The sequence below is a fragment of the Pangasianodon hypophthalmus genome, chromosome 19, assembly GCF_027358585.1.
Source record: "Pangasianodon hypophthalmus isolate fPanHyp1 chromosome 19, fPanHyp1.pri, whole genome shotgun sequence".
Taxonomy (NCBI): domain Eukaryota; kingdom Metazoa; phylum Chordata; class Actinopteri; order Siluriformes; family Pangasiidae; genus Pangasianodon; species Pangasianodon hypophthalmus.
Genome location: NC_069728.1, coordinates 17,873,453 through 17,897,207, shown reverse-complemented (window position 1 = coordinate 17,897,207; position 23,755 = coordinate 17,873,453). Strand labels below are relative to the sequence as shown.

General features: G+C 38.0%; 1 protein-coding gene across 5 annotated transcripts in view; it reads right to left on the bottom strand.

The window, feature by feature from the left end:
• Positions 1–23,755, bottom strand: part of syne1a (spectrin repeat containing, nuclear envelope 1a) — a 217,340-nt gene that overhangs the window by 20,821 nt on the left and 172,764 nt on the right. For all 5 annotated transcript variants that reach the window (XM_034313740.2, XM_034313739.2, XM_053242235.1 and 2 more), the window contains 20 exons: positions 20,904–21,036; positions 20,619–20,801; positions 20,344–20,493; positions 19,081–19,257; positions 18,568–18,723; positions 17,899–18,054; positions 17,395–17,565; positions 16,826–16,959; positions 16,518–16,722; positions 15,001–15,183; positions 14,224–14,370; positions 13,965–14,119; positions 13,015–13,162; positions 11,922–12,016; positions 10,409–10,655; positions 9,573–9,767; positions 7,411–7,536; positions 5,633–5,788; positions 3,046–3,204; positions 2,199–2,365 (listed from right to left, as the gene is read on the bottom strand). In XM_034313740.2, coding sequence (XP_034169631.2) covers positions 2,199–2,365; positions 3,046–3,204; positions 5,633–5,788; positions 7,411–7,536; positions 9,573–9,767; positions 10,409–10,655; positions 11,922–12,016; positions 13,015–13,162; positions 13,965–14,119; positions 14,224–14,370; positions 15,001–15,183; positions 16,518–16,722; positions 16,826–16,959; positions 17,395–17,565; positions 17,899–18,054; positions 18,568–18,723; positions 19,081–19,257; positions 20,344–20,493; positions 20,619–20,801; positions 20,904–21,036 — 3,243 coding nt within the window. The remainder of the gene's footprint in view (positions 1–2,198; positions 2,366–3,045; positions 3,205–5,632; positions 5,789–7,410; positions 7,537–9,572; positions 9,768–10,408; positions 10,656–11,921; positions 12,017–13,014; positions 13,163–13,964; positions 14,120–14,223; positions 14,371–15,000; positions 15,184–16,517; positions 16,723–16,825; positions 16,960–17,394; positions 17,566–17,898; positions 18,055–18,567; positions 18,724–19,080; positions 19,258–20,343; positions 20,494–20,618; positions 20,802–20,903; positions 21,037–23,755) is intronic.

Below are 23,755 nucleotides of genomic sequence, written 5' to 3'. Positions count from 1 at the left end.
CCAGGTCCTCTGCCCTTTACTGCTGTGTGTGTGTGTGTGTGTGTGTGTGTGTGTGTGTGTGTGTGTCGTGGGAGACAACTGCTCCTGAGAAATGGTATGTAGCAGTGAGCGGTGACTGAGTGACGGGTCCTTCTGCAGCTAAAATAAGACTACAGTCATTAACACATGCCTCTGGGTGAGTGTGTGTGTGTGTGTGTGTGTGTGTGTGTGCTTGTGTGTGTGTGTGTGTGTACAGTAGATTGTGTAAATCACTCATTTTCATTTCACTCCAAAACATCTAACATTATCTTTTGAGTTGAAATTGAAATCATCTTAAAATAAATTTGCTTATTTCAAGCATTTATTTCTAAAAAGAACTAAACTTATCCAACAATAGAACAAGTGAAAGCTTTTTTTTTTAAATTAAAAAAGCAAAAATTAAGTAATCTTGTTTTTTTTATTTTATTTTATTTTATATTATGCTGTTATTAGATATTAGACCAACTGAAATACATTCATACATACAATACATTTGCTCATTTTATATTTTATTTGAGTTTATTTTTTCTTTACTCAGATTTATTGCAATCTCAATGATAAATACGAGATAAATTCAGCTTGATATTTTTACTCAAGACACATAATTTACTTCCACATCAAAGAAAAGCAGAACAGGGAGAAATAGACTTATTAATCTCATTTACTTTATTGCTATATTTAGTTAGTAGAATTTTATTTCGAAATATTAAATAAATTATATATATATTCAAAATATTTTACTTGTTAAGACATAATTTACTGCTCTCTATAGCTGAGAAAAAAGAAAAACATTAAGAAGACTTATTTATCTTAATGAGGAATATTAGATACATTCAACTGCAGATATTCAAGATATTTTTATTGTTAAAACAATTTCTTTCTATAGCTGAGAGAAAAAAGGGGAAAAAAAGAAATAGACTTATTAATCTTATTATTTAATTATTTATTTTATTCTTCTTTGCTGACCAAAAAGAAATAGAAAAGAAAGACTTAATCTTTTTTAAAATATTTATTATATTTTATTTTATTAGATTATATTGTATTTTTTTTACTTAGTTTTATTGTAATCTCATAATCACATGAAATTGCTCCTATAGCTGACAAAAAAAAGACAAACAGGAAATCTTTTTTTTTTTTTTCCTCCAATTTCTGCATATCATGTTAGTAGGACAGATGGAGGAACGTTGTCTCTGACACTACGGCCTTTCGTTGTTTTTGGGGGTTTTTTTTGCGTGTAATATTTTACTCAACAATAATCTTTAAAAAGAAAAGAGTAGGTGTGTTTATGTTTATGTAACATACTCCAGCTTCCTCAAACTCCATCTGCTGAGACGCTGTTAGTCACGGCCACGTGTGGTGCTGAGACGCTGAGACGCTGAGACACTGAGACACTGAGACACTCGTCACCGGCTTACACATCACCCGATACTGAAATTTCCATTGACTGTAGCCATGACAACACTCTTACCAATCCTAGCTAGTATTGGCAAACTAACTAGCCTAGCATGCTAGTCCCAAAAATACACACGCTGTTATTATAGTTACAACACTGGAGTATTGGGAATTAAATATTTTCCATTCTACATGTCGTAAAGGTCCTGACATTAACTCACTATTCACACATTTTTCACCTGCGTTCGGTCCTCCATGTTTGTTTTTCTCGATTTTTCCCAACTTGTGATCTGATTGGTCGAGAGGTAACAGAGCGCGTGATGTCTGACATGCTGATTGGTTTCATTTCAAAATTTTTTCTTTTTAAATTTCAAGTAGTATTTTTTTAGTTCATCACTAGTCACACATAACCTTCAGAGAAACCCCTCCTGCTTTCATAGGTGAAGCACACACACACACACACACACACACACACATCCAGGAAGTGGATAATCCCGTTTAGGAATTTGTTCCCAAGTCGTATTGTTAGATCGAGAAACAGTGTTAGTCCACGGATAGCTGTGACATCACCGGGATCCTCATGCAAATCTAATAAGACAGCAGTGTACTGATTTCCAGGCTGTGTGTGTGTGTGTGTGTGTGTGTGTGTGTGTTTGGCTGAGCTGAAAGGGTGGGACTTGAGCACGGATAAAAACACCATCAACCAAAGGAACAGAAAACTCAAGATAAGGGCTTGTGTGTGTGTGTGTGTGTGTGTGTGTATGTGTGTGTGTGCGCGTGTGTGTCACCTGGCTGCGATGAGGTCGAGCAGGTGCTGCCAGCGCTCGTTCACTTTACTCAGTTTATACTGGATCTCAGCCGCTTTGCTCTCGTGACTGGCCTGAGCCAATCTCTCGCCCATGAGCTCCAACTGCTGCTTATTCTCTTGTGCTACAGAGATCTCCTCCTGATAGTCCTGACACACACCCACACACACACACACACACACACACACAAACATTAGTAACGCCTTCTTTAGAACAAAAGTTGATTATTTCCAAAGGACATGATTACACCTTAGTCTTTTAATGAAGGAATAAAACACTCCGTGTCACGCTGTTACAGGAAAATAATCAGTGACGAGGTGGTTTACGTTACTGTTACCACACAGAGTTGACTATTTTATACCACAATAACCATTTTTTTAATTTATTAAAGAACAAAACATACTTTTTATCCATTTATAGTTACATGTAATGTTGTGGAACGTCCTCAAATGAAGCTAGTTCCTGTTATTTCTCACGTTGCATCAGCTATAAACAGGCCAAAGCGCTGACACTGGAGACTCCTTCCATAAATGTAAAATAAATATCTCCCTACAGAAAACTTCATTTTTCAGCGATTACAGGTTTACTGTTGCTGTAGAAACGATTATGCTTTAGAACGAGTGCATTAGTTATAAATAAACCTGAGATTTGCAGCTGTGCTACAGATTTCAACAAATGAAACATTATATAAAAAAACAGACTAGCTAAAACGAGTGAATAAAATAAAACTGCAGAACTACTGTACAGATATCATTCAGAAGAGAAGGCTGCGTGGAGTTAACAGCGTGAGAAAGAGGTTCGAGGCTGGTATACGGGAGTGACGTCTCACCTTCCTGAGCTTCTCGATCATCTCATCGATGGTGATGTCTCCGTTCTGAGACACCTTGCTCTCCATCTGAGTCAGCCACTCACACAACTCCTTATTCTTCTCATTGAACACGGCCCACTCGTTCAGCTTCTCACTCACCTGCTGCCTACGCAGGGTTAGCTACACACACACACACACACACACACACACACACACACACACAGAGGGAGACAGAGAGAGAGAGAGAGAGAGAGAGGCAGAGAGAGAGAGAGAGAGAGAGAGAGAGAGGGAGAGAGAGAGACAGAGAGAGAGAGAGAGAGAGAGAGACGTCAGTTCAGTAAAAAGTAAACAGAAGCCTTGTACAAATATTGAAAAAAGAAAAATAAAATGTTGAAAAAAGAAACAGAGTTGAGAGAAAAACAAAGAGAAGGAAACAGGACATCTTATTGTCAGCTTCCTGTTTGCTGTCAGTACTGTTGGTTAATCTGAAATGACTCCGTATTTGATATGAAGAGTGTAAGATCCTTTGTGTCTATACCTCAGTCTGTAACTAAGACACCACAACTCAGCACTTTCTTGTGTTTCAGTTGTTTAATTCAGTTCAATTCCATTTTATTTTATTTGCTCAGACACCTGCATATAGATTTAGACCACTGTTATAACTAACCTTGTGTGATATGATGATATTAATGTCCCTACATGATATTACACTGTGAAGATATGCAGTGACGTTTATGAGGATTATATCACCAGACCTGGCAACTTTTACACATTTTGCACTGAAGCTCTGCACAAGTACGAGTTATCACTTAAAAGACTCCAGGAGAGCGGTCTTTCTCTCCACAGCAAAACCTCAGACGAGCAACACATGAATCTGGAATGATATACAAAGATTTTTTTTTCTCCAATATTAACTGACAGCGCCTGGAAGCCCCGCCCCTTCCACTCATCCCACATGTCCTCGACTCGCGTGGACGCTCTCGCTTTCTGTCACGGTAAATGGAGAACGTTGAGCTCATTAATGCGAAATAAAAACTATCAGAATATGTACATTCAACTTAGCGAACATTAGACGAGTATATATTTAACATCAGTTTATTATATTTTTAGAAATGGCACTTTAGCGTTTTGGCTGAAAGAAAGTAAAAGAGGACCGATGGCGCTCCTGGGCCGGTCAGAAAAAGAAAAAAGAAAAAAAAAACAGCGTTTTTAATCACTTTCTAATTATCACCATCGTTATTTGTAAAGTGTTAGATTTGACACTTTGTTGTCAGCCTTTGATGTTTAATCCTTTTTTTTCCCTTTCATCAGAAAATCCAAAATTTTCAATGGCATCTTTAATAAATCTGGTTAACTGATGTTAATATTACATATATATATATATATATATATATATATATATATATATATTTGTTTAATGTTAGTGAAGTCAAACACCCACTGATGCATTCAATTCATAATGAACTCAAAACATCAGCATCTCAAAACATCTTAGTCAACATCAGTTCTTAGTTCGATCAGCATCAGCAGTGAAAACATCAGCCAAGTGGACAACACACATCTGTAAAATGATTATATCAAAAATGTACTGTTATATATTTCTAAGTGTTTGCTGAGCACTGCTGCGAATCACTTAAAAATCCACCATCCAGCTGAGATTTTGCTGGTAATAATACACTCTTCCCTATCCTCCTAAAACCTGACATGGTGGAAATACTCATTTCTCTGGCTACTGGTTCTGGACGATTAAATCGTTTATCACAATATGTTAAAATGGAAATTCCTGAGTATTCGGTATCGCACAAGCCTAGCTATAACACTCGTGTTGTGTTGTATTTGTTGTAATGTGCCTACTTACACAGAGTCTATTTCTTGTCTTGTATTTTGTTGTGTATTTGCTCTGTAATGTTTCTAAAGTCTTTATGAATAATGAACATGTTATCTGGGGATTCACTGGTGTCAGTTTTTAATATACTGCACCAAGCCAAAGGCAACAGGGGCGAGGAAAAACTCCCTGAGACAACATGAGGAAGAAACCTGGAGAAGAATCAGACTCAGAAGGGAACCCGTGACAACAGACAGTGTGAGTATAAATCATTACAGGTGTAAGATTGTTTTTAATTGTTCGATCCTGAGTGTGGGTTTCGTCCCTTTGTCCATAAACACCTCTGGAGACTCTGAATTACCTCTAGCTGGGAATGTGTTTGTGTGTGTGTGTGTGTGTGTGTGTGTGTGTGTGGTGCCCTGTGATGAATAAATGAATGTTTTAAGTGCTGAGTTAATGTTTTTTTTCCATGCCTTAACGAATCACTAATGACTTTCTGATTGACGCGGTGATTAAGTGGAGTGTGCTACATTAACAAACTAACTTTATGAAAATGCAGCTGAGTGTTGCTGTGTGTGTGTGTGTGAGTGTGAGAGTGTGTGTGTGTGTGTGAGTGAGTGTGTGTGTGTAAGGGGAACAGGTGGTGTGTAACGCCTGTGTGAGGAATGTGAATGTGGAACATATGTGTCAGGACTGTTCCGCATGAATAGAGTGTGTGTGAAATGTGTGAAAGTGTGTGTCTTTTAGAGCATATTCTCTGGCTGTGTGTGTGTGTGTGTGTACCTGGTGACACGTCTCCTCCCACTGTCTCTGCAGCAGCTCCAGTCTCTCCTGTAGTACCGTGAGGTCATTGGAGCTCAGGCTGCTCGAGAGCGAGTTTCTGAGGACACACAAAGTGTCCACGTCGTCCGCCCAGCTGTCTGTGCTGCCCTCTAACTCCTACACACACACACACACACACACACACTTATCTTATCTGAACCTGCTGATCTCCTGGAATTGTCACACACAACAGAAAAATAACTGAAATAACCACTCTTTATATCCGTGGTGCACAGAAAAGCATCTCAGAATGCATGGAATAAAACTCAAAACTGCAGCAACAAATATAAAACATGGTAGAAAACACCTACAATAAGCAGAAGTACAGCTTATTTATGGTGTGAGGACACGTCTCGTTAATAAATATTAATCTTACTCCTCACTGACTGATATAACACTTTATACACAAGTCCATACGAATGTGAGCCCTGATTCTCACTCAGACTGAATAAACATCAATAAAATAGTCAGTAAGAACAGTGGATGAGCGTTTGTCATGTTAATGTGACGTTAATGTGATGTTATAGTGTGACGTTATAGTGTGATGTTAATGTGACCTTAATGTGACCTTAATGTGACGTTATAATGTGACGTTAATGTGACCTTAATGTGACCTTAATGTGACCTTAATGTGACGTTATAATGTGACCTTAATGTGACCTTAATGTGACGTTATAGTGTGACGTTATAGTGTGACGTTAATGTGCCGTTATAGAGTGAAGTTAATGTGACGTTAATGTGCCGTTATAGAGTGAAGTTAATGTGACGTTAATGTGACCTTAATGTGACGTTAGTGTGACGTTAATGTGACGTTAATGTGCCGTTATAGAATGACGTTAATGTGACGTTATAATGTGACGTTAATGTGCCGTTACAGAGTGAAGTTAATGTGACGTTATAGTGTGACGTTAATGTGCCGTTATAGAGTGAAGTTAACGTGATGTTAATGTGACCTTAATGTGACGTTACAGTGTGACGTTACAGTGTGACGTTACAGTGTGACGTTATAGTGTGACGTTATAGTGTGACGTTAATGTGCCGTTATAGAGTGAAGTTAATGTGACGTTAATGTGACGTTAATGTGCCGTTATAGAGTGATGTTAATGTGACGTTATAGTGTGACGTTATAGTGTGGCGTTAATGTGACGTTAATGTGCCGTTATAGAGTGATGTTAATGTGACGTTATAGTGTGCCGTTATAGAGTGAAGTTAATGTGACCTTAACGTGACATTAATGTGACGTTATAGTGTGACGTTAATGTGACGTTATAGTGTGACATTAATGTGACGTTATAGTGTGACATTAATGTGACGTTATAGTGTGACGTTAATGTGACGTTAATGTGACGTTAATGTGCCATTATAGAGTGAAGTTAATGTGACCTTAATGTGACGTTAATAGTGTGACGTTAATGTGACGTTAATGTGCCGCTATAGAGTGAAGTTAAAGTGACGTTAATGTGACCTTAATGTGCCGTTATAGAGTGAAGTTAATGTGACGTTATAGTGTGACGTCAATGTGACGTTAATGTGACCTTAATGTGATGTTACAGTGTGACGTTAATGTGACGTTAATGTGCCGTTATAGAGTGAAGTTAATGTGACCTTAATGTGACGTTAATAGTGTGACGTTAATGTGACGTTAATGTGCCGTTATAGAGTGACGTTAATGTGACCTTAATGCGACGTTATAGTGTGACGTTAATGTGACGTTAATGTGACGGTAACGTGAGGTTTACCTTGCAGCGGATTTGCTCGTTGTGCAGCTCTTCATGGTGATCAGGTAAAGGCAGAGAGAGCTTCCTCTTAAATGCTCTCAGCTTCTCATGTGACGCAGCAATTCCTTTCTCACACTGCTCCCAGTCCTACACACACACACACACGCACACACACACACACACGGGCAAAATGATAAACACAGCCGTTATAGTAAAACGGTATAGCAAAATAAAAACATGCTGAATCATACAACCTGACCTCAGTCCTGCAAGCTGATGCACACACACACACACACACACACACACAAATACCTTCTACATCGTCGCCTAGCAGAGAGAAACGTTTCAGAGAAAGCCACAGCCATCTTTTCCTAACAAATAATCAGCATCCCCGTCCCTGTTCCGGATATTTCCGTCCCTCGGAATGCTGCATCATACGGACACACTGCGTCTCTTTCACACCACCTCCATGTCTCTCCTTTCGCCTCTCTCTCCCTCCCTCTCTCTCACACACACACACACACACTCTCCCTTTCTCTCATGTTACATCACTAAAATCCACAGATATGAAAAACTCAAGAGCATCAACTCAAACAGTTCTTTAAAACATTGTCACACTGTGAACGTACAAATTACCGACATATAAACGCAAGAAAATTTGATGCAGATGTTAAGACAGAATTACAGCTGCTAGAGTTTACAGTTTATTACTTTGTTTAGTGCACACGATAGCTAAGATTAGCTACACTTGTGTATGATGTGTAAATATGTTTTGCATAATTATACATAAAGCTTATACTTTGGGATTCAACGTGATGTTTTTTTTCCCTGATTCTTATTCTTGTTTGTGAATTTACATATAAAAATATAACAACACTCTCTAATTATTTGTTCCTGAGGTCTAAGCCATTTATTAGACAATTTTGTAAATCCTCAAATTATTATTATTATTATTTTTTAAATAAATGTAAGGCTGAAACGTCCTAACCATAGTTTATATTTTTTTAGCACAAGCTGTACCTTGAGGCCAAAGCCTCTGACATATCTCAACATCCATCAGAAGCGTACTGCTCAACGTAATAAAGAATTATTTACACTTTTTCCAGATTTTTATGACTCAAACATCTTTTGTGAAAAAGAACATTCTGGTAATGTCGTGGAAAAAAACATATAGGTATAAGAAGAAGAGCAGCTTCATTATGGCTGTAATTTAATCGCTATCTGAGTTTTATCTCAGAGAAGAGGAGTAAGAATCTCACTACAAACATCAACCAGAGAAACTAATCCTGTCTGAATAGGGCTAAAGACTAAACTAACAACAAAAGTCTGATCAAATATGAACAATAACTGCAACTGGCACTGATTTCAATATGGCTGCCAGAATAACCATCCAACAGAACAGTACAGTAACATAACACTCAGTTTAGTTCAGAGTACAGATTGGAATTAAATATAGTAGAAATTATTAGCAATTCTATAGTATGCTAATGTGCAAGCTCCAGAGCTATGGTAAGTTAATTCTAGGTAATGTTAGATGATATGAACAATAACAACTTTAAACCTTGCAAATTAAATACCAATTTGTGAAAGTTTTTACTGTATTTTTTAACGCAAATTTTCCAACATGACATAAATGCACAATCATGACAAGTGCTAGGATCTACAAATTGACACAAACACTCAATGAAGTCCATGTTTAGTTGAGAAGGAGCTGTACTGCCATGGAAAAGAAAACCATCTGTCCAGCTGGACATTTATCACATCGCACATCGCACTGCTTTGCTGGCAGTTACCCCAACTTACGCTCAATTAAAACAATGTGTAGACATCTTGCAACGTGTAGACATTTATGACGTCTCTGTAAATCTGTTGAATATATATAGCAAGTTATGACTAACTTTATCACAGTAGAGAGTAGTATCTTTTCACTGACTTGCATCTGCTTACAGCTAAATCTGGCCGTATCCAATATGGCGGATGTGTGGATTTATTGCAGTAGTTAGCAAATGAAAACTGTTACTAGCTTCAGTGCTGTTAAAATATGCTGATGTTTAACTTTAACATCTACAGATACAACGGTCATTTTCAGAAAATAACAAACTCATAAAAATAAGAAAACTCCGCCCACAATCCGCTACGTGAACTTCTGATCATCAGTAAATATTGAGCAGTACTGATGTCACCTTTAGCAGCGAGAGCAGCTCCTTCTTCCTCTGGTCCAGACGGATGCTGGTGCTCCTCCATCGCTCCTGTAGCTCCGTCAGCTCCTCCTGCAGCAGCGCCTCTGCCTGGGCGTCGGCCGAGAGGAGAAGCTGCCTTCCTGCCTCCACCGCCAAGATGTAGCTGCCCTGCTGCCTCTGTAGCACCCGCTCCTTCAGCTAGGGGGCAGCAAAGAGAGAGTGCTTTAAAAGCTTGATCCAGAGTGGCCGATTAAAGGAGCTGTTTCAGGAGCAACCTTCTGGAGATTGCCAAAGAGTGGCCTTTAATGTATTAATGTATTAATGTATTAATGTGGACATATTACTTTTGCTTAAGCATATCCTAATACTGATTCCGCTGGGGGCGGAGCCAATTTACAGGCCAGAAACAAACATCTTTAACTGGAGAAACTAGCCGGATCAACTGTACAGTTATATTGCCAAAAGACTACTGTGAAGTTAAGGAATGAATAAATCACTCGATGTCATGATAGTGTAGGAAAATAATCAATGTGTGGAGATATTGTTGCCACTCTGAAGATTATTTTTGTTTTATTTTCATTAGTTAATTCCTTTTATACCACAGCAATTAGTTATTAAAAATGACAAACTTTTCATCTGTTTATATTTACATTTAAAGTTGTGGAAAGTCTGTGAAACTACTTCCTGTTCTCACTTACATCACAGCAGCTATAAACAGTCATTCCTTTACCACCATCTCTTTTTCTTTCAGTTAATAAGAGGAAGAAATTCAGTGAACATGGTGAATATGATATGCTGGCTGTACACACGTGGTGGAATGTTACGTCTGTATATTTCACCTGTATGTGGTCGAGAACTCCTCGGGCCTGCTGCAGTGCCATGACTCGTCCTTGCTGCTGCTGCTGCGGTTCCTCCTCCGGTTCTAGAGCCGCCTCCTGCAGCCAGTGTCTCAGTTTATCAGAGAGCTCAGTGTAGCGCTGCCACTGACACACCAGCGCGTCGATGATGCCCCGCCTCTGCTGCGCTCTCCGCACCACGCCCTGCCACTGATTACTCAACAGCGCCAACTTCAGGCCAAAATCATCTCTATAGTCCCACATCGAGAAGGAGAAAATCGGCAGTCAGTTTCCTAGTTTGGATATCCAGTCACATTTTTGATTTAAACTTTTCAGTAATAAAAATCTGATCAATCAGGAGTGAGATTGGAAGGCTTAAACACTTATCGTCATGTTTTTTTACTTCCTAAAGAACTTGTTTGTTGTAATCTCATATTACTGTTCCTCTGGAGAAACACCTAACGCTTCGATACAGAACCCTACACTGCAAAAAACGACATTTTAAAAAGTTAATATATCATTAAAAAAGTCTAATTTTCTATTATATGATTGTAAGAAACCAAATATAAGATTATTAAACCCATTTCTACACATTTTTTACTAATTTCAAGCTTAATTTTTTTATTCTCTTGCTAAATAATTTAGCTAATTTTAAGCATGTATTTCCAGAAAGAAGTAAAATTATCTGCCAACAGAACAACAAAATTTAACGCTTGAAATGAGTAAAAATGAAAAGAAACAGCATTAATAATCTTTAATCATTAATATTTGGTTAATTGTTATCTTTTATTAGGAAACACTCTATAATTTTGACTACATTCAAGATATTTTCACTTTTTTAGATGTTATTAAATCTTAATGTTTCTTATCAGGTCACCTTTTAGGAAACTAAGAACCCTTAACTAGCCAAAGAACCCCTTGAAGAACCCTTAGGTTGTTATTCACACTTGGCCCGAAAGTCTGCAGTCAGGACCGATTGTCGGTTCGTTTGTTTTCGCACAGAGGAAGTCGCTCTGGACCAGGGCACATCGCTGTACAGGAATACCTGCACACAGGGAGCCGGACTCATAGAAGAAGATGAAAAATGTGGAAATGTGGGCCGTTTTTCACGATGAAGTCAATGAAAGCGCTCGCACCACAGAGCTAAGCTACTCCACTGACTATAACAACGCTTTCGCTGCCATCACCAAACTTCAAACAGGAAGTAACATGACAAGTTGGACTAATCACATTGCTCTAGCACTGACAGCGAATAGCGTAGACAACTGATGAGGACCGCAGCACAGTGCAGTGGAAGCGAGCTCCTGACCCTTATTTTCAAGAGCTCGATTTAGCTTTCACACTCCAGCGAAAGTACTGAACTCTCACCACAAACGGCCCCGAGTCCGCAAATAAAACTCAAGAGTGAAAACAACCTTAAGGGTTTCTTTACTTTTATAAGACTATAGACAGCTGGGAGGAGATTCTGTCAAGCCAAATTGCAGCTTAAAAGGTGTGTGTGTGTGATTCAGCAGACCTGTCTTCCACTCGTCCCTGATTCAGGAGCTGATGGCCGTCACTAATAATGGAGTAGAGGATCTGCTGTCGACTGAACATCTCAGCTTGGAACAGCTGCAGTAACACACACACACACACACACACACATTAAACAAACAGCGAGGCAGACAAGGACAAACGTCACTCGGAGACCTGTTGTCCATTCAGACAGCTGAAACAAGTACAACAACAAGACTGCTGTGTTCTTCACCAGGAACTTTTTAAAACCTATAAAAATCATTTATGTTAAAAAATAAAAATGTTTAATGTTTCCTAAAATGCCCAAGAAATTAACACTATTACAACTTTACCTTTAATTAAGCATTAAATAAAAAAATAGTAAAAATACTCAGTGTAGAAGAGAAAATTATTATAACAAAAAAACAGCTACAAATAATCAAATTTAAACAAAATTAAAACAAACAAAAAAAATAAATAAACAAACAAACAAAACAAAACAGGATCTATGGCTAGACATGAATATGCAGATTAGGAGACGCCCATGTCCTCCTTCCAGCCCTCTCAGCTATTATCGCTAACATCAGCTAACTTAGCTAATCAGCTAATTAAACTAGCACACATTTATCACACCACTGATTTATTTGCCAAAAAATATAACATTAATGTAAACAAAGCTATTTCCTTTATCATTAACATCAGCTATCTAGCTTAGCTTGCACGTTTCCTGGGTGTGATTACTGCGAAGCCGTACTGCCTCTTTGGTGACATCATTAACTGAGCTCAAACTTAGCCCCGCCCCTGAATCAATAAAAAAAAATGTGACTTTAGCTAGCGAAACTTGTTCACCAAAAATTGTGATTCTTATGGTAACTTTATATTTTGTCTCCTGGTAAATAAATCAGTATATAAATCGAGACCTTGATATGACATGATATAATATGATATTATATGATACGACGAATTGAAGAAGAACATGGGGATGTGTCCAAATTTGCATATTCATGTGTATTAAAAGCTCTTGGTATTTTGTAATAAATGTACAGGTGTAGGACATTATTAAAAGTTATTATTAATTATTACAATAACACATTGTAAAGGCAATATTAGGCTACCTCGTGCTGTCTCTGCTGCTCTAACAGGCTTTGGTAATTTCCCGAGATCTCAGCCCCAAGCTTCTCCTCCGTCTGCGTCAGGAAGCTGAGCCACATCTCACACTTCTCCAGGAAACTCTGTCTCTGCAGCACCAGGGCTTGTAGCTTACTGCGAGCACACGCGCACATGCACGCACACACACACACACACACACACACACACACACACCATTAAAATGCTGCAGAGAATTAACCAGGGATACACCACTACCAGTACTGGTAATCGTTAGCAGTCTGATACTGTGCTAATTCACTCGCACACACACAGTGTGTAAAACATCCGACACCAGGTGATACTTTGAGACGTAATCATAACGTACTTTGTTTCACTAATGAACAGATGAAATGACAGCCATCTGGACGCATTTCACGATTAATGAAGGCGATTAAAGCAAAGCAGACCGCAAACTATGCTGTGTGATATCAATATCAAGAACTCCAGCATCTTCCTACAATACACATGAACGATTGAACACCTTAAATATAAAACTCTGCACAAGGAGTTCATCGCTAGCGGCACACACCAGCTAGGCAGGAAAAAAAGCCTGTATGTCGTCTCTGACGATCAGCCGCAATCGGTCACTGACAGTGAGGGATTTTCACGTAATGAAAACGAAAATATACTTTTCTTACAGCTGTACAGAAGAGCTTTTCTGAAAAATAAAGCTCTTCTCACCTGCAACATTACTCCATCCAAGGTAACTAATGTAGCTAGCTAATTTCACTTAAAATCAACTCACTAATATTAGCTAGTAGAGTAAATGCATTACCACACAAACCAGGAAAACATAAACCGAGATAAATAAAATGCTTTGTGCCATACCTGACTGATTAATACCAAGTAGGTTTGTCAACATTTCTGTATCAGCATCAACAAGTTAAAAAAAAAAAAGCAGGTGTGGTGTTTGTACCTGAATCTCTCTGTGCTGTGTGCCGAGGTGGACGCCCAGCTCCTGTTCAGGTTCTGAAGGTTTTTGATATCCTGATCATTTAGAGGAAGTCTGTAGCCCAGACTGTTTAACCTCTCCAGATCAGGAGACAGACGACTCAGATTAAGCATCTGGATCTATACACACACACACACACACACACACACACACAGAGTTAATCACAGCGTCCTCACACACTTCAGCGTATTCTTCAGGAAACAGCAGCTGTATCAGCTCGTACTTTGAGTTTCTCCATGCGTTCCTGCACAGAGCACAGATCTGCAGACGCGGCCGGATCCGACTCCTTCAGCACCTCCTGCGCCTCCTCGGGCCACCGACTCAGACACCGCAGCTCCTCCCTGAAGCTCTCGTAGTCCTTCACGCTCGCCTGATGAGGGAAATGCAGACGGTGTTAGAGGTGTTAGTGTTACCATAAAGTTGACTACTATCCAATAACAATAACATTACGAAGTATTTCATTCCTCTTAAACCACAGCAATTTGTCAACGATTACGAATTTTACTTTTTATCCATTTCTATTTGCATTAAAGTTAGTTCCTGTTCTGACTTACATTATAGTAGCTATAAACAGTCATTCTCTCACCAGCCTCTCTTTTTTCTCTCAGAGTTAATGACAAAAAAACCAGCTTGTCATGTTATTAAGAAACAACATAGTGTAAACTCCTCTGTCCTGAAAATGTCAGAAACCTTAAAGATACAGCTTTAGCACTGACACTGGAGACTCCTTCCATAAATGTTAAATAAGCGTCTCCTCACAGAAAACTTCACCATATCAACGATTACACACGTTTTAAATCTGTTTATGTGGATCATCAGGCATAAAGAACCCCTGTGTAAATGGTTACTATGGAAACAATTCCACCAGAATCTGTGATATAAAAACTTAGAAATGTTTATATAAATGTGGGCTCTTTTTATGTTATGTATTAATATAGACTTAAACATAAGAATCTTATTAGTTATTACTGTTATTAAAGTAATACAGCAGTCAGACAACCTCTATCAGAGCCTGCTGCCTGTGGAGGGCGTGTCCCACTGTTGCTAGGCGCCGGATGAGTGACAGGTAGTCTGTGTGGAAGGTTGCCATGGATGACGGCTCCACCTGCAGCCTCAGCTGTTCCTCCACATCAGTCAGCTGCTGCAGCGTGGCCTGGACTGAGCCATGAGCCTTCAGCAAGTCCTACAGTGAGAATACACACACACGCACGCGCGCACACACAGAGAGACAGACACACACATTAACATGTCTCCTGTATACTGCTCATGAAAAATGTGAAATCTGACAGAATCTTGTGCATTTGTCAGGTTGTGTCAGTGAGTGAGTGAATGATTCAGTTAAAGAGTCTGTAAGTGATTGAATCAATGAATGAGCAAGTCAGGGAGTGAGTGAGTGAGTCATTTAATGAGTCAGTGAGTGAGCCAGAGGGTGAGTGGTTAATGATTCAGTCAGTGAGTGAGTGAAACAGTGAGTGAGTGAGTGAGAGTCAGTTAGTGAGTCAGTGAGTGAGTGAGTAAGTGAATCACTGAGTGAGTGAATGAGTGAGAGAGTGAGTGAATCAGTGAGTGAGTAAGTGAATCACTGAGTAAGTGAATCACTGAGTGAGTGAATGAGTGAATCAGTGAGTGAATCAGTGAGTGAGTGAGAGAATGAATCAGTGATTCCGTGAGTGAATCAGTGAGTGAATCAGTGAGTGAGTGAGAGAATGAATCAGTGATTCTGTGAGTGAGTGAGTGATAGAATCAGAGAGTGAGTGAGTGAATGACTGAATCAGTGAGTGATTCGGGTCAGTCAGGCAGTGAGTGACTGAGTGAGTGAATCAGTGAGTGATTCGGGTCATTCAGGCAGTGAGTGAGTGAATCAGTGAGTGATTCGGGTCATTCAGGCAGTGAGTGAGTGAATCAGTGAGTGATTCGGGTCATTCAGGCAGTGAGTGAGTGAATCAGTGAGTGATTCGGGTCATTCAGGCAGTGAGTGAGTGAATGACAATCAGTGAGTGATTCGGGTCATTCAGGCAGTGAGTGAGTGATTGAATCAGTGAGTGAGTGAATCAGTGAGTGAGTGAGTGAGTGATTGAATCAGTGAGTGAGTGAATCAGTGAGTGATTCGGGTCAGTCAAGCAGTGAGTGAGTCAGTTAGTGAGTATAACATCATTTAAGTATTGTGATATATTTTGTTCACCATATCCTACCTTACATAGAAGTGAAAACAGTTGGAGAAAACTTTTTGAGAAGACTTTGTAAAAGGTTTGTTGTTACATAATTCTGTTTTGAATTTTAAATAAAGTTAACTAACTAAAAATCACCATGCAGTGTTTGTTAGCTAATGTTTGTTTGGTTACATATAATACCATATATCAGTCTTAAAAGAACACTTTGTCTGACCAAGCAGGGATAGTTTTTTGTGTGTAATCTCTAATCTAATCTAATCTTTTAGACCAGGGCTCTTCAATCTTATCCACAAAAAGGGGTCCAAAAAGGGGTCTAAGATTGAAGACCTTTGCTTTAGACACTCACATCACAGTCATGGATCCAGGTCTTCACTTCCTGTTCCGTGGTCTCCCTGTGGGCGGAGCTGTTGAGTAAACGCTCCGCCCTCTCTTCCAGTCTCTGCACATCCTTACTGCTGCTCTCATGAAGCTCTTTATAGCGCTGCCACAGCTGCAGCAGGTTCTTACTGCTCCTCAACTGATCTGAGATCTGCTCCAGCAGCGAGTTCCACCTACACACACACACACACACACACACACATACATACAGAGTGTGTTATAACCTGCCGTATGATCAGTGATGAAAGCTGGAGAGGTGTTGGGGTGAAAGTTCACCTGTGGTTGATCTCGGTGAGGGTCGTGTTGAGAGAATCAGCCACAGTGCAGTGACAGTCTTTCAGCAGCTGCTCGGTGAGAGAGCCGAACTTCTTCACACTGCTCTCCTGCTTCTCCAGTTCCTCCTGCAGACTCTAACATGACAAAACCACACGCAATTTAACATCATCTCAACAAACAAAAAAAGGATGCTTTTTTTTTTTTACACATGCTTATGTACAAGTGATTTCATTATTTAACTGAAAAATGATTATAATCCCTGTTTTAAAACCTATAATTCAAAATTTCTTATACCATGGCACTGTTGAATTCTCTGCTCTGACTAGTCTGAAGATGTTGATTAATTATCTGAAAGCTCTGATAGGTTTATTTTTTAGCACTTATTCGAATATGTAATCATGTACCGGCAGTAGACAAAAAAACAGGACAAGTCCACTAATGAATAACTGCAAGCGATTTGAGTTACATGACGAGAACGCAAAGCGAGGAGCCACGTTCGTCCATCTTACTGGTACTTATACACTCTGCTGTATTCTTTTGCTAGAGACTGAGAGAAGGACCTCCAGTACCTCCAGGTTCTCCACCTGCATGAGGACGGCCTCAGGAGAACCGGTGAGGAGCCTGAGGCGCGAGATGGAGTATTGTCCCTCCATCAGGTAGCCATGGATCTCCTCAGACGCTCGCTTGTACAGACTCCACTGCTCCAGCACGGCACGCAGATTGATCTTCACCTGGCCGACCTAAACACACACACAAACAAGCTTAATGATTTTAAGTGCAGTACTAAAAGCATATCAGATAAAAATTACACACCAGTGCATTAACCCACTACCAGAGCCAGAACAGAAACAGTGAGCTCGTGGTTAAAAGAGGCGTGTGCTTGACATTTTGATAATAACCACCTAACTAACTAATGAACTAACTAGCTAAATAACTAAATAAATTCAATAAGCTAATTTATTTTCTTTCGTACACTAAGGTTTATTTTGTACACTGTGACCTTTTATCATATGTCTCACTTTTACTAATAACTCATTATTTTCTCATGGTGATGTGTCCCGTCCTGAACTCACCATCTGGTCCAAGTTGGTCCAAGCTTGGTTTAGCCCTTTAAGCGTTTCCATGACGACAGCAGCGGAGTCTCCTTTCTTGCCCTGGATGAGCGAGCATCCTTTTTCCTCCACTTTCTCCAGGTCCTTCTCTTTCTCTTTCACCAACTCCTCCAGCTCCTGGATAAAGATACGGAGTCCCGCTTGTCTTTAGACATCTACACTGATACTGAATTATGCTCTCGCCCAAAAAAAAAAAATCGCATGTGGTTTATGAGCTGCTCTCGGCAAAACAAAAGAAACGACAACTATTTATTTATCCAGCCTTTAATATTGCTGAATTCCTTTAACTTTGGGAGGACAGCCTGTGCTCTATATAGCTAGTTAGATAGTTTTATACTAAACAGCAGATATACAGGATTTTAGCGTTTCCTGTGCAAATGTGCAGTAAATCTGTTATTCAGAATGCAGGTGAGCCGTCATTCAAAAATATCTGCTAGGAAAACAGAAAGGAGCTATGGAAGAATTCTTAGTCATGTAAGAATTACACCACTTACAAACTTGCTCAAAGAATCGTGAGTGAGAATCGTAAGCTCAATTCTAAACCAAAAAAATAAAACCTGATCCCTATCTGATGAAGAATACTGCAGTCCACTTTGAACCTGTATAGTTTTTAAGTGAGCGTCTGATAACCTGGCAGTCTTTCAGCAGGTTCTGCACTGAGGCCACGTCCTCAATCCTGGGTTTCTTCTTCAGTTTTTCCTCCTGTGTGCTGATCCAGGTTTTCAGGGTCTGGACTCCGTTTTCATACTCCAACCAGCTCTCGAGTAAACTTTCCAACAGCGTGATCTGAAACAGAGAGAGGACGTCACGGTCCACATCACAATCCACACGAGATGATGAAATGGAGAAGAAATTACGTACACGGTTCAATTAAAACAAAATTTGCAGCGATATACCAGACTCCTAATAGATTTACTTCAACATTCGCCATCTTCCTCACTCAGATATCATCATATCAGTTTTCATTTTAAATTGTCTCTTGCTTTTGTGTTACATCTTATTACAGTTAAAACCAAAGGAAAAGAAAAAAAAGCTATTTCCTTCTTCAGTCTGTATTTTCTATCCCCCTATATACAGTACAGCGGTGCAGAGATGTTGTTTACTCGTGCTGTGCTGAGGGAAAATGGCCGACTCCTGACTGACCTTCTCCGTGATGAGGCCCTGCAGAATCTGCCAGCGCCGGTTCATGGCTCCCAGACGCTCGGCAAAGTCGGTCTTATCGCTGCGCTTCCCCTCCACGTCCTGACTGCTGATCTGCAGCACCGACTGATTCACAAAGTCCACCGTCAGCTGCTTACAGGACAGATCGATCCCGAAACCCTGACCAGGTGGAAAAGACACTGTACTGGGCACTGTACTGGGATTTTATTATAAATTATATAAATAACTAAAACACAACCGCTGTTCAGTTCGGGATCAATTGCATCTGTAAGGTGTCTACTGTACTAATAGAAATGTCACAGAAACAAAGAGAAGAAAAATAAGCTAACAAAAAAAATTAAGGAAAAAGGGAAAAAATAAAGATAAACATTTTTAAAAAACCAAAACAAATAACAAAAAAGGGAAAAAGAGAAAAAAAAATAGGAAAAAAAAATTAAATAAGACAAAATAAATCAAGCAAAGTGAAGAATGAATGAATAAAAGGAAACAGAAGGGAAAATTTAAGAAAATTAAGAAATAATAAAAAAGTGAAGGAAAATAAAGGAATAAAAGAAAAGGAGGGAAAAATAAGAAAACAAAAGAAATAAAAAATTAAGAAGAATAAAAAGAAAGAAACAGGAAACAGAAGAAAATTTACGACAACAAAAATTATAGTAAAAAGGGAAGGAGAAAAAAAGAAAGAAAAAAGATGGGAAAAATAAACACAAAATAAATAAAAAAGGAAAGAAAAAAGAAAAAAAGAAACTAAGATAATAAAAATAAGACAAAAGAAATAATAAAAAGTGAAGGATAGGTAAGGAATAAAAGGACAGAAGGAAAAAATTAAGAAAAAAAATAACAAAAAAGAAAAAAAAAACATGAAAAATAGCAAAAAAAAAATTAAACAGATGAAAAATAAGACAACAAAAGATATAAAAAGAAAAGGAAAAAAGAAGACAATAAAGATATGAAAACTATGAAAACAAAAGAAATAACAGAAATAATAAAACATGAAGGAGAAAAAAGAAAAGGAAAGGAAACAAATAAGAAATCAAAAGTGAGGTTAGAAAAAATAAACTGTTTAAAAATAAGAATTTATTCTATTTATCCAGCTAAGAGACAGATCTCAAATTTAGATTGTGTAACACACTCACTTTTTATTTATCCACTAGGGCCAGATTTGCTGCATTTAGCAGTCAGCTGGGTTTTAATTTTAAGCCCCATAAACTCGTGTGTGTGGAATTTTGCTCACTGTCTCTCAGGTACCTTGTATTTTTGGATGTAGGCCTGCACCACCTCTGAGCCCACGGCTTCCAGGATCTTGTTCTGGTCCTCCTGGATGACGTTCTCCATGAGGGAAATCCAGCTCATCAGCTCGGTGATGGCGTGACGGGACGCCAGTTTCTCCATCTGCAGCTGTAAGGTACAGATATACAATATTAATAATAATAACAATAATAAATCTCTGTGTTTTATTGAACATCCGTGTTTCGAGGCGTAGCTGTGATGTTGCGTATGATTTCCTCTCAAGTTCGTCTCACCTGGTGGAGTTTCTCCTGCACTACAGGGATGCGTGTGAGAAGCTCCGCCCACTGCGTCTCCACCTGGCCCAGGTGAGTCCGGAGCGCCGCCGTGTTCACCTTCTTCAGCCTCAGCAGCTGGTTACCGCGGCTCAGGACGGACGAGCGCAGGGATGATTTAGCGTTCACTTCTTTAGAGAACTCCTAAAGACAGATCACATGGATGAGTGCGAGGCAGAGTAAAAGTCTCTCCGATTTTGAATGAGTAGGACAGAGGTGTTTAGACGTCTTTGAGAATGTCTTTACCAGGAAGGCGTGCAGGTGGTCTCGGACCGTCTCCAGCTCCTGAGGAACAGTAACGGACTGCGTGCTCCAGAACTCAAGCCTGTCCAGAGCCGAGGACAACCACTGACTCAGTTCTGCTGAGTCGCTCTGATACCTACAGCAAGAAGTACAGCAGAGACACGGCAGTCATGTCAAGTGAAAAAGAAAGAAAGAAAAGAGATATGCGAACAAATACATGCAGACACATAAACAGAGGTTGCATGAGAAGAAGTACTGAGGGAAGGAAGGAAGGAAGGAAGGAAGAAAACTTAAAAAGAGGAAAAAAGGTAAAGTATATAAAGTAAAATAAATTAAATGTAAAAACTGCAGTAAAGTACAGCAACGTAGAGTGGACTACAATAGCGCAAAGTGATGAAAGAGTAAAGTAAACTAAGAGTAATGTAAAATAAGAGTAAGTGAAAAGTAAGAGTAAAGTGAAAAGTAAAATAAAAGTAAGTGTTAAGCTGTAGTGAGTAAAGTAAGAGGAATATAAAGCAAAGCAAAAGTAAAGCTGGGTAAAATAAAGAGGAAAGTAAAGCAGAGAAAAGTAAGAGTAAAGTAAAGAGTAAAGAGACGCAATAATACAGTAAAGAGTAAAGAAATAACAAAATAAATAATAAAGTAATAATAAAGTGAAGAGTAAAGAATAAAGTGATAGTAAAAAGTAATGAAATAGTAAAGAAATAATAAAGAGCAAAGTAATAATCAAGAAAAGAGTAAAGTAATAGTAAAGAGTAAAGGGTATAGTAACATAAAGTATAATATATAATAAAGTAAAGAATAAGACTAGAGTAAAGAGTAAGGTAATAGCAAAAAGTAAATAAATAGCAATAATAATACAGTAAAGAGTAAAGACATAGTAAACTAAAGTAATAATAAAAAGTAAAGTAATAGTAAAGAGCAAAGTAATAACAAAGAGTACAGTAATGTCATAACACTGTAAAGAGAAATGACTAAAGAGTAAAGTGTACTGTAAGGTAATAATACAGTAAAGAGTAAAGTAATAGTAAAGAGTAAAGTGTACTGTAAGGTAATAATACAGTAAAGAGTAAAGAGTATAGAGTAATAGTAAAGAGTAAAGTGTACTGTTAAGTAATAATACAGTAAAGAGTATAGAGTATAGAGTAAAGTAAAGAGTAAAGTGTACTGTAAGGTAATAATACAGTAAAGAGTAAAGTAATAGTAAAGAGTAAAGTGTACTGTAAGGTAATAATACAGTAAAGAGTAAAGAGTATAGAGTAATAGTAAAGAGTAAAGTGTACTGTTAAGTAATAATACAGTAAAGAGTAAAGAGTATAGAGTAATAGTAAAGAGTAAAGTGTACTGTAAGGTAATAATACAGTAAAGAGTGAAGAGTATAGAGTAATAGTAAAGAGTAAAGTGTACTGTAAGGCAATAATACAGTAAAGAGTGAAGAGTAAAGTGAAGAGTAAAGTAAAGAGTAAAGTGTACTGTAAAGTAATAATACAGTAAAGAGTAAAGAGTATAGAGTAGAGTAAAGAGTAAAGTGTACTGTAAGGTAATAATACAGTAAAGAGTAAAGAGTTAAGAGTAAAGTAAAGAGTAAAGTGTACTGTAAGGTAATAATACAGTAAAGAGTAAAGAGTAAAGTAAAGAGTAAAGTGTACTGTAAGGTAATAATACAGTAAAGAGTAAAGAGTAAAGTAAAGAGTAAAGTGTACTGTAAGGTAATAATACAGTAAAGAGTGAAGAGTAAAGTAAAGAGTAAAGTGTACTGTAAAGTAATAATACAGTAAAGAGTGAAGAGTATAGAGTAATAGTAAAGAGTAAAGTGTACTGTTAAGTAATAATACAGTAAAGAGTGAAGAGTATAGAGTAATAGTAAAGAGTAAAGTGTACTGTAAGGTAATACTACAGTAAAGAGTGAAGAGTAAAGTAAAGAGTAAAGTGGACTGTAAAGTAATAATACAGTAAAGAGTAAAGTAAAGAGTAAAGTGTACTGTAAGGTAATAATACAGTAAAGAGTAAAGTAAAGAGTACAGTGTACTGTAAGGTAATAATACAGTAAAGAGTGAAGAGTATAGAGTAATAGTAAAGAGTAAAGTGTACTGTAAGGTAATAATACAGTAAAGAGTGAAGAGTATAGAGTAATAGTAAAGAGTAAAGTGTACTGTAAGGCAATAATACAGTAAAGAGTGAAGAGTAAAGTGAAGAGTAAAGTAAAGAGTAAAGTGTACTGTAAAGTAATAATACAGTAAAGAGTAAAGAGTATAGAGTAGAGTAAAGAGTAAAGTGTACTGTAAGGCAATAATACAGTAAAGAGTAAAGAGTTAAGAGTAAAGTAAAGAGTAAAGTGTACTGTAAGGTAATAATACAGTAAAGAGTGAAGAGTAAAGTAAAGAGTAAAGTGTACTGTAAGGCAATAATACAGTAAAGAGTGAAGAGTAAAGTAAAGAGTAAAGTATACTGTAAAGTAATAATACAGTAAAGAGTAAAGAGTATAGAGTAAAGTAAAGAGTAAAGTGTACTGTAAGGTAATAATACAGTAAAGAGTAAAGAGTTAAGAGTAAAGTAAAGAGTAAAGTGTACTGTAAGGTAATAATACAGTAAAGAGTGAAGAGTAAAGTAATAGTAAAGAATAAAGTGTACTGTAAGGTAATAATACAGTAAAGAGTAAAGAGTATAGAGTAAAGTAAAGAGTAAAGTGTACTGTAAGGCAATAATACAGTAAAGAGTAAAGAGTACAGTGTACTGTAAGGTAATACTACAGTAAAGAGTGAAGAGTAGGGTAAAGTAAAGAGTAAAGTGTACTGTAAGGCAATAATACAGTAAAGAGTAAAGAGTAAAGTAAAGAGTAAAGTGTACTGTAAGGC